Raw genomic sequence first — 11191 nt, forward strand, 5'->3', positions numbered from 1 at the left:
AACGCCGCAGAGTCCCCCCGCCTCCTCCCCTTGGTGCCGTCTCGAGCATGTAATACCTTCTGCCAAGCTCAGCTTGCCCACCACGCCCACGACACCCACAGCCTTGGCCGAATCGCGAACCCCATCCGCCGTCATCGGGACGCCCTCATTTCTACGAACCACCCCACGTCCGAGCTCCTCGATACCTCCAACCCCCCCGCGCCCTACGCATGAGAGCACCTCCGACGGCAGCTCTGCCTGCTCAGCAGTAACCAAATCCACGCCGCCAGCACCACCGGGGCCGTGCCGCTCGTCCTAGCCAGACTGAACGTCTGAACCCACCGACAGACAAAACGTCTTGAGGCAATCGCCCGCGCGATCTGGACCCTGGCGATCACGGCACCATGGCCGCCTTCGTGAGGGTCTCTGGCCCGCCGAATAGTAACTTCCTCGTCGGCTACCCGGGCATATCAGCAACATTAGTGCGTCCTCTCTCTCTTTCTTCCCTCTCCTCTCTCTCTTCCCTCTCCTCTCTTCCTGCGCGTGTCCTTGTCTGCCTCGCTGTGTGTCTGTGCTGTGTTGCCCTTGCGCCGTTGTCGGGGCAAGCAACGAGACGACGGAACCTCTCGCGCTGTACACAACACCTTGCTGACCGCATGCGCCTGCCCCCTCACAGCCCCGAATCGAAGGCAAGGTCGAGATCCGCCCCTCCCAGGGCTTCTCCATGCCCGTGGCCGTCTCCCTCGTGCGCATCTGCCTGCAGCGCCGCGAAACCATCCACCCCGCCGCCGAGAATGTCGCCAAGCGCCACCTGGGCACGCCGCGCCGCGAGACCACCGACGTCGTCGGCAAGGAGCTCCTGCTCTTCCGCTGCCAGACCGGTCGCGAGGCCGAGAGCGTCATCGCCATGGACCTGCCCTTCGTCCTCTTCATCCCCTTCGGCCGCGGCGGTGAGGAGACAAACCGCCGCATCCCCCCCGCCTCGCTCCAGCTGCCGAGCCGCACCGCCGAGACGTTCTACGAGCTGGTCGTCACCGTCCAGCAGGACCACAGCATCCAGAACAAGTACGCCTTCCCCATGCCGCTGCAGCGCTACGACACCCTGTCGACCTTTGGCATGTACAACAAGCCCGAGACGAGGACCAACACGTCCGACAGCGTCGTCACCCTCGGCATCTCCGTGCCCAAGTGGAGCTATGGGCCCCTCGATCCCATCACCGTGTACATCAAGCTCGTGCCGAACCCCGACTGGATGAAGAAGGCCATGAAGGTCACCATACAAAAGATCACCGTCTCCATCGACGAGGAGATCACCTACAACCCCGAGGGCGACGAGCCCCAGAAAAAGGTCAACAAGATTGCCAAGCACGTGCAGTCCGTGGCCGCGAAGCTGCCCGAGGCCGGCTACGCCACCAACCTCGGGCTCGTGTTCCCCTCCAAGGACCTGCGCGACCCGGACGGCATCGTGAGGCGCGGCAAGCCAGCGTTCCCCATGTACGAGGTCATGTCGTTCACGACAACATCGACCCTCTACAAAATTGAGTTTTACTTGACCGTCAAGGTAGGTCCCGCCCCTCCTTCACTTGTGCTGCATACATGGGATGCCTGGCCAACGGACGGACCGACTGACTAACTGGTTGCAGGCGCAACTGAGCTCCGCGCGCGACGTCACGGCCCGGGTGCCGCTCGTCATCTGCCCCATGGACCAGCAGGGCTGCAAGGAGGAGATGGACGCCATCGAGCAGGCCGCCATGGACGCGTCGCACGTCGACCCGATTAACCCCATGCTGCCGGCGAGGAGGATCATACTAGCCAACGACAGGGAGGCCCTCCACACGCTGGGGTTGTGCATCGTGGGGGGACAGAAGAAGCCGCTCATTGAGTGAGCGAGGCCAATCGTCAGCGGGGTACGAGAAACATGAACAACCAACAAAAACTCATTCTCCTGCCGTCGGTCGCGGAGAATACCCGGCGCACGGGCGGCCGCTCCATCGTATATACACGGACCGCACTCTTCCGACTGCCCTGGCCCCGTCTGCCGTGGAGGCTGGAGAGCGTCCGCAGGGCCCCGTCTACAGCGAGCAGCCTCTTCATACGCCGAGGGCAGTATCGGCACGACGCTGCGCAAGTGAGCTTTCGCACGTGCGAAAAGACGGTCACTGCTGTCATGTGGAAGAAGCCACGTCCCGACGGCCAGAAGCTTCTACGCGCCCGGCAAAGAAGACGTCGGGGTGCAGGGACACCGGCATGCAGAGCAGCGCACCGGCCGGAGGTGGGGAAGAAACTGGTGCCATCTGTGGCCAGGAGACGGGCAGCGCGGTCCCATCATGGCAGGCTCTCTGGCGGGGAGCCCAGGCGGCGACCGGAGGGCGGCCGGACGTACATATAATCATGACGTGAAACGAGCTTTGACGATGGTGCAGGGCGGCCGGTAGGAAAGGCGGGCGGCCATCGACCTGCTGGCTGGCTTGGTGCAGCAGCAGGATGAGCCGGCTTTGGGGTGCGGTAGAGGAGATAGACGGACGTTTCGCGGCGTCTGGTGCAAAGCGAAACAATGATTCTTTTCAATGACAGCCGGGGTCCCCCTGTGAGGGTAGCTTTTGAGACTGGCTCTGCGAAGTGCAACACTGGACGAGATGAGGGCTTTGCCGTGAAGCGGCAGGCTCACTCTTTGGCTGGCGATGCGTATGTATCATTGAACCGCCATGTCCTCATGGGGAAATTCGAACCAATATATTGGTTACGGCACTATGCATTCAAATCATGGACCAAAAAAGGGAGCACGAGACAATCAATGCAGACAATGTGTGTAGAGCAAAAGAACATCTGAAGAGGACGAGATTCGAACTCGCGCGGTTCCCCACTGGTGGAATATCGAGATATACCTAAAACCAGCGCCTTAACCACTCGGCCACCTCTCCGATTGGGGTTCAGTGAGAGAAGTGGCCGAAGGTGGGGCTCATGTACACTCAGCGTGACCTCGATGCACCACGGAATTGCCATACGGGGTGTTTCTTGTACTCTCATGTGTGACACGAGAAAGTGTGGTGCAAAAGCCTGCGGTATACTCCAATTTGGACTCAATGCATGCTGTCCTGCCAGGTTGTGTCGGATCTGGGCGATCGTGTTTGACGGTGCGTGTCAGAAGCTCTTTGCTTATTTGACGTCGCAACATTGTTTACGAAAGATGTATTCAGTAGCCATCATTGTATCGGGCCTCGCGTGAGCTATCTATGGCTTAGTCCATACTGTCCTCGCAATAATGCCACATCGTGTCACGAGCCACGAGCCATGGTGCATACGGCGTGGGAGTTTCATGGCCGGGCAGGCCTTTCATGCGGCGAGGCCAGGGCCCTTCGTCTAACCCCGAGGCCACTTCTCGTCCCGTTGTGCACTTTCTATGCGTGAGTTTTGATTAAGAGGAGGGAGTTGTTATACTCTGAAAGTGGACGTCGCCTGGATCTGTGGGTGATGATCTGACTGAGCATCAGTCTGTGCTCTTCGAGTGACGCAGAAGTACTTGATGTGAACATGAAACTATGGGCTCCTAGGCTTCCCTGAATTAAACTTGTTACAATCATGATTTGAGAATCTGTCATTGTGGGAAACAAGTCTGGCTTGTACGCTCGAGTCTCCATGTATACATGAGGGGTGAGGTTTGGAAACTGGGTGGGCAGCGGGCGTGACTCGACACTGCATTCATATTCTCTGTTCCACCAAACTCTCCTGTGACTATGCGAACTGGACTCGGGAAGCTGCAGCTATGGACACGCGGGTAGATTGTTGACTGTCACATGGGATAAGTAGGATTTCGGCCGGTGCTGACAACAAAGTGCTGGAGACGTCTGCCTTTCAAGAAAGAGGCAGGGAAGAGTACGAAGTTCAAGACATACCAATGGCAGTATGAGAAGTTAATTAATTTGACCAGTGCTACACGAGGTCACAGAGGGCGTCTGTTCCCGTGATGACAGCTTGTACTTCAGATCTCGACAGAAACATTGTGATCTTCGAGGCGCACCGGGGCCAGGCACACCAGGACGAGTATTAGAAGGAGAAACAGCAAAGAGAGACAAAGACACAAGGCCAATTGAAAAAATAAAACCACACCTACAGCACCCACCCAGTAAACAAGACTCATGCCACCATCACAGGGTGAAGCTGTCGGCACAGGTCAGTGCGGAGCGCGGGGTTCGTTGGAGACTGGATTGGGGTAGCTTCCGCCCAGGCACTGTTCCCGATTTTTGCTGCCCTTTCCGCCTTGCATCGACGACCACGAAAAGACGAAACCGCCCACCCTCTCCCCGAGCACGCATACCAGACACCGAAGTCCCCCCTCTCTCTCCGACCATGCCCCTCGACGACGACGACAACCCGTTCCTCACGCCGTCGCCGGCGCCGGCGCCGTTCGCAGACAAGGGCAATGCCAACGCCAAAGCCCACGCCAACAATGGCGACCCCGACGCCCACGACCACGAAGACGACCCCGCCGACGCCCCCTTCGACATGGCCCTCTTCGCCTCCATGTTCTCCAAAAAGGGCGTGTCTTCGCAGACGATCCGCAAGGGGCAGAAGGACTTTGAGGCGCACGGCACGCGCGCCCAGGACGCCGCCCTCGAGACGTCGCGCCGCGTCATCGAGGACGTCCTTGCCTACACGCGCCTGCACACGGGCGACTGGAACCGCGGCTGGCTGTTTGCCGACTACTGGCCCGCCGCCCTCGCCGCCCTCGCCGCCGCGCCGCCCGCCTTCGCCGCCGCCCTCGACCCGGCCCTGCACGCCGCCGACAGGGTCGTCGTGCTGGAGGAGCTCAAGGGCCCGCAGAACAGGTCCGTCGGACGCACCGTGCGCGGCATGAAGCCGCCGAGCCCCGCCGTCGGCAAGGTCTGGCTGCTGCCCGAGGAGGCGCTGTTCATGCTCGAGCGCGGGTCCATGGACCTGTGGTGGCCCGACAGGACGCTGCAGGAGCTGATGCCGGGGCAGGAGATCAAGAGGACCCAGGGCGCGAGGAAGGGCAGCAAGACGACGGCACAGCGGGGCGACGACAAGCACAGCGGCGCGCCGGCTGACGGAGAGCCAGAGGCGGACAGAGAAGAAGAGGACGATGACGACGAGTTCGCCGATGGCGTTCCCCTCAGCCTGCAAGCCGCCTATGCGCTACTCATCGGCGTCGAGGGCGAGCGCGGAAAGATCACGTTGCCGAAATACCAGGTCTACGCACACCTCAAGAGAGGCGGTTACCACGTCCAGCGGGCGCCCGCGGGCGAGACGGCGACCCATGCTGCACCATCACCGGCATCAGCCCAACCAAAGTCTGTCTGGCAATGGCTCTTCTCTCTCCTGAGCCGACCAGAGCGTGGCGGCCAAGCGCCTCCCTTCGGGCCCCTCGTCCGACCCGGTCTCTACCGCAAATACGCCCCGATATACAAACAGCTCGAACTGATCCCTCGCTTCGACCCCCGCGAGAAGGCGGCCGATACAGCCGCGCCCGAGGACCCTTTCAAGGTCTTCTTCCATGTCTGGCGCCCGTCCAAGCACCCAGTCTTTTCCAAAAGCGATCCGCCACCGCCCGACCTGCGCATCGCCGTCGTCGACGCCAGGGACACGTTCGTTCCAGAGCTGGAGCAGCTCGAAGCTCTCTTCGACTCGACGCCCTATGACCCCGCAGACGCATCCCTCTCGGCGCCGGGGCGCTTCTACCCGCGCCTCAAGCACGGCCATCGCAACGTGCTCATCTCCGTCGTCGACCGCGGCCTCGTCAATTTTATGCGATTCGGCCAGGCGGCCTTCGCCGACGAGAAGCTGTACGAGCGCTTCGACCTGCCGAACCGCGGCCGAGGTGGGAAGAGGGGCGGAGGCCGCGGCGGAAAAGGAGGCAGGGGCCGTGGTGGACGTGGTCGGAGATGAGGCGAGAGAGAGAGACAGAACATCCGTACAAGCTGAGGTTGCAACCAGACCGAGCTGCAGCAGTTTGCCGATGCTTCTGGCGGCATGCCGCGTGAGACACACAATCTGCGCTGTCTGATGACGCCTTATGTGCTTGTGGCCTTGACTCTTCCTTCACTCACTCGCCCTCTCTCATCAGGAGGTCCGAGGCCACGCTCGCTATTTTGCGCCCGAACCTGAGCATCACGAGAAGCAAGCAAAAAGCGCCACTGGGGATCGACACTCCCAGCTTGCGATACGCGCATCAGTGTTCATCGCGATCCGGGCTCCGCCCTGGTGGCCTTCGTCACAAGCAAAGAGTTGTATTGACCTCAGCCAGAGTGAGTCATGCCTTTGAGCGCAAGTGGCAAAGGTAGAAGAGCGAACTGCGACGTCCTCTTTACCAAGTAGTAAGAAGTCACATGCAGCCTATAGCCCTTCTTACCCTGGTGGCCTGCATGCGCACTCCTGAGAAGTCGGCCGCAGGTAAACAGGACTGGATGTGCATGGCGCACAACTGATATGGCCAGATTGGTGGCACTACCCCTATTAATTGGCAAGACGACCCGACAGCCCTTAACCCTGCGTCGCAAGATGGGGCTCCGTTCGCGATCCTTCGCGTCCCACATCCCAGCGGTCCGCCTGGTCGGGTGTGAGGAGATGCCTGTAGAGAGGCACGCCAAGCTGTACGCCTGGGGCGAAGAGCGCAAATTCGTGGCTTGTGAGCCGGGCCATTGAAGCTAGATTGACGTCTAGTGCTTCTGCTGTGGGGCTAGAGCGTGTTTGTAGGTGAGAGGGTAGACAGAACAGAATCGAGTCAACTGGCTGGTGTCATACTCAACCGCCATGTGGCCAGGGTCTTATCACCACTTTCCGCTCCAAACGCGGGAAATAACACACAAGTAACCCATCGTCTCCTCTGTTCATCGTCTGGTTGACCGCCAGCCTGTCGTATGCTGCTGAAACTGGAAGAGCATGCGTGTCGATCGATACTGGGACGTGCGCGCGCTCTATTAGTCCATACGTCGCGAGGCGCATGTCGCCAACATGATGACTGGCCCACGCTGTGCATTGCTTGCAGGGGCTTGAATCACATGAGAACCTACGTACAGCGAGAAATGTAAATGGCTGGGATGTCGAGCGTGCCAAATTACCTACTTACCTACCAACCAACCAACCAACCTACCAACTGGTTCGGCCGGCCAGTTGATAGGTTGACAAAGGAAGAAGCATGCGTTGTCTCGTGGCGCTGTTGTGCGCAACACCTTGCAAAGGCACCCCAAGTTGCTCGTGCTTCGTCATGGGCCAGAGCGGGGCGAGTGCGATAGAGGTGGCCGAGGAAGAATCGATAGATCGAGAGTAGTAGACACCCAGCTAAGCCATCCTGGAGTAGGTACTTGTACGTAAGACATTATGGAGGGCACCCAAGGAGACAAACTGTAGAATGATGTTGTCTCGGTAGACTTGGCAATTCGCTGACTGGTGGAACCTCACTTTGCACTTTGGGATACCTTGCACTAGTGATGTGATGATTGGGCAGCTTCATAAACTCCGTTTCATCAGAAGGGGTTCCGCTCAGCTGCGGGCTGTGATCTGTTGTGTAGTTTGCCCAGGACGAAGGCTGGTCAAGGCTGGTCGAGTGCGAAGACAATGGTGTGTGTGTGTGTGTATTGCCACCAGAGTCGCATCAAATACAGTGTGGTATCGGCACCTGTTTAGCCGGCAAAGTTGTTTCGGCTACGTTCGCTGTTGCCGCTTTTGGCCATGTCCGAACATTGCTTCGTCGGAGACCAAAAGGTTTGCGGCCCACGCACGCCATCCACATGCGTCAGGTCGTGATTGTGGCTCGTTCGACGTGTGACAATGCGTATGCTTATCATGAGGGAAACGGGCACTTTTGTGGGTGATGTGCCCGCATGTTGCTCTGGCGCACGGTTGCGCACTGGGCAGCTCGCGCAAATCCCTGAACCAAGTGTCAGCGCGGCGCGCGCCTTTGGGGGGCTTAGATATCATGTCAGACGTGCAGCCACGTTACGGCGCGGATGGTCCTATTGACACAGTCGAAAGAGCGGAATTGGTTCCAGAAGGGGCCAGGGCGGGGCCGAGGAGGATTTAGTTGGTTAGATTATCGCTTCTGCATGATCCGGGTCCAGGGTCTGTCTGTCTTGTCTCTCTTGACTGTCTTGCAGGCTGGCTGGCTTACACGGTATTCTGTACTCAGTTGTCTCCTTGATCGGTGAGTCGCGCCCGAAAAGGAAGAAAAAGACTGACGTGGGAAGGGGCCAAGAGCCAGGGTCAATTGCCGCGCCGCAACGAATGGATGATGCCATCAAACGTTGGACTTGCATGGCAAGGCCGGCGATCATGCCACCCATCCTTCGACCAACACACACACTCAAGAACGCGCCTCCAATTTCGGAAGTTGGGCGAGTTGTACTTGTAGCAGCTACAAGTACCACCGCAGGAAACCTCCTGATGACGGGACGGTGGCAATTCTGTGAGGCCAGCGTGAGCTGTCACATATTGCCATGGCCGAATTCTCCAACACTGGTGGATGGGAACCTTTGTTCGGCAGGGGTAGCAATTGCATCAGACTTTGCTCTGGCGTCCCGCTCTCTCTGGCCAAGTGTTCTGCCCAGTTCAATGTGGGGCTAGTTCAAAACTTCAAGGCTCTGGGTCGGTAGGGGGGGCGGGTGCCAGAGGCATCTTTGGTTTCGAGTTGTACAGGCGACAGAGCCGAGGTGGAGTGACCTGTGAGGAGACTGAACATTGTCGAACCCACGTGATTTGGTTTTCCAGGAAACGAGGCAGAGGTGGGTATGCCGCACAGCCATCGGCAAGTGTTTTGGGTTTGTTGGAGATTGGATGCTTCTATCTGGATTTTACCAGTGCTCCCTCGGGCTCGGATTCGGCATGGCACTCTCTCTGTCCCCCCCATGGTCAGTAGGCGGAGTCTAGAAATGTGCGATCCATTACGGTTGGCGTGTGCACTTTGATCAACACTGACAAGGGCTGGTATTGGCAAGGATTGGTGTGACGAAAAGGAGGTGTGGACATGTCAGCCGTAAAAGTCCGATAGTCGATCCCACTCCAACTTGGCGTGCTCCAACAGTCAAAGGTAGCGCTAGAGTCTTTCGCACCTGTAACTTTGGCAGCAAAGGCAGACTTGGACCTCGCCTGCAGGTTTGGATTAGCAGATTGAACCAATGATGCCGGCGGGCCTCATAACCCGACAGCTCTGGGCCGAGGGATGCTTGCGAGCTATGGACACTCGCAAGGTATGCGCGTGTTGGTTGATTTAGTGTTGGCGCCATTGGCCTTCTTCAGTTCTTGCTAGTTACTTCAGAAAGCTCTTTATTTTCTTTTCATGTTGTTTTTATTGACGAGTCATGGAACCAGAGGACATGCGCGTTTGCGACGTTGAGTCGGGTATTGGAGTCGGGATCTGGGGTAAAGTCGCCAGTTAGTCAGTCGCCCTACCACTCAAGCCCTGAGACTAGCACGTTCGGAAGGGGGATTACAGGGCGCCCAGCATGCTGTCTGGGAATGCGCACGCAGGTGAATCTGCGGGTATCTGCGCCGAAGGAGCCAATGTGAACCTGAAGTCTTGACGCACTGTGCGTGCATTGGCTTTTCCCTCCAGCTTGAGTGATGTGGTCGTCTGTGTCTTAGCATGGCATACCGTCAGTTGGCAATTGTCCTATTCATCCAATCTCGAGGCCGGTTTCCAACGTGGCTCTCAACAGGCCGGGGATGGTGAGGCCAGACGAGGTTATGTCCGGATCGAGTCAGCAGGTCGCAGCAGACTGCTGGCCTCCAAACTCAAGAAGCGATGAGTTCACTGCTGCAGCGGCGAAATATCGGCCAGTGTAACATAGGCACCCACTACCTATCTGCCTGGCGAAAGTACCGATAACAGACTGGAGGATCTTTCTTGGTGGGCTGGTGGTGGTGGTGGTGGGTGGTCCAAGGTGGGACCGCCTATATAGCCAGAAAGGGCCTGGGCTGGCTTGGGGCCATGTCGGGGAACGTCGACCGGAACCAATTGGTCGGTAATGCGCTACTTGGTGTCGAGTTGTGTTGGGGCATGATGTGTACCATGTGTGCGCGTTTGCGTTTGCGTTTGTGTGTGTGTGTGTGTATGTGTCTGCTGTTGGGCAGAGGTGAGCCACGACTCGCTTGAGTGGTCGCTATGGATGGTGAGTGGTGGGCTGTGTGGCTGGCTGGCATGCCCCCGCTATAATTCCGGAACACTTTAATTGCTCTCGTCTCGACTCGACTCTACTTACCTGATGTGCCTTGCATTGCCATGAGAGTAAGTTCTTGCAAACTCTGACAAACCCAGTCGGCTGCAACTGCCTCACCCTCGTACCCTCCTTCCATCGTTGACAAGAAAAAAAGTGCTCATGCTGAACCCACCTCACCCAGAGAGTCCCAGAGAGTTCCTGTCGCTGCTGTCTGTCCTCTTCCTCGGGCCCCCCCTCCCCCCTTCCCATTCTACCCCCCCAGTTGAACAACAGTCCATCAGCCTCGCACTAACCAAACACATGCATTTCATCAACCTTGTTCATAAGTTATCCCCCAAACACACTCGATGGTCAAAGCCAGGGCTCCACTCCAATTGTCCCAGGTTATCGGTTGGGACACACTATCTAGGTAGATTTCGCTTGGTCTTCGTGGCTTCAGGACATTCTAGGGGTCTGCCGAGTGCCTAGGTTCTCCAAGTGAAAGTTCCGCGCCGGGTTTGGTCAATGACCACATTATCATTACCTACCTACCTAGGTACCTAGACCGACTGATGATGACTGAGTCCGCAAGCTTCGTCTCACTCCTTGTCACACACTAATACCAAAAGCCCCCCCACCCATTCTCCCTTTCTTTCCCCTTGACTTGCCTTTTCCCTCTCTTTTCCCTCCATACGACAGATGCACACATACGCGCTCTCTCACTCACACCCATATCCACATCCACACAAGCAGACCGGCTGGTCCACTGGAACTCAAGGGAACAAACATACACACACACACACACACACACACAGACCCGCCCCCTCGCCCCATCTCTCTTTCCTCGATCGGAACCTTCCCGCCCAAGCCACGACGTGCCTGCTACGACTCAAAAGTCCCACCTCAACTGGGAAACAACATTCAGCTCTAAAGGAAAGGCATTATCCACGCTAACCCTCATTCGACGACATAAGCCGACCACATCTGCCCCCCCCCCCCTCTTCCCATCCACGTAATTTGGAACACCACAACATAATAAGACACCTCGAGACCATAATCTCTCT

At 57.9% G+C, this 11191-nt stretch overlaps 2 protein-coding genes and 1 non-coding gene across 3 annotated transcripts; 2 read left to right on the top strand and 1 right to left on the bottom strand.

Annotated features, from left to right (window-relative positions):
- Positions 1 to 383: 383 nt before the first annotated feature.
- VDAG_07021 (arrestin domain-containing protein) lies at positions 384 to 1865 on the top strand (the record flags this gene model as incomplete). Its single annotated transcript, XM_009655926.1, has 3 exons — positions 384 to 461; positions 656 to 1540; positions 1623 to 1865. 3 exons carry the CDS (start codon positions 384 to 386, stop codon positions 1863 to 1865), a joined length of 1206 nt encoding a protein of 401 aa, XP_009654221.1.
- Positions 1866 to 2806: 941 nt separating this feature from the next.
- VDAG_20197 lies at positions 2807 to 2900 on the bottom strand. The gene has a single exon. It is a non-coding gene; the product is annotated as a tRNA-Leu (tRNA).
- Positions 2901 to 4326: 1426 nt separating this feature from the next.
- Positions 4327 to 5883, top strand: VDAG_07022 (uncharacterized protein; the record flags this gene model as incomplete). The annotated part of the gene is made up of 1 exon (XM_009655927.1): positions 4327 to 5883. One exon carries the CDS (start codon positions 4327 to 4329, stop codon positions 5881 to 5883), a length of 1557 nt encoding a protein of 518 aa, XP_009654222.1.
- Positions 5884 to 11191: the final 5308 nt, after the last annotated feature.

Source organism: Verticillium dahliae, genomic scaffold (assembly GCF_000150675.1).
Source record: "Verticillium dahliae VdLs.17 supercont1.15 genomic scaffold, whole genome shotgun sequence".
Classification (NCBI taxonomy): domain Eukaryota; kingdom Fungi; phylum Ascomycota; class Sordariomycetes; order Glomerellales; family Plectosphaerellaceae; genus Verticillium; species Verticillium dahliae.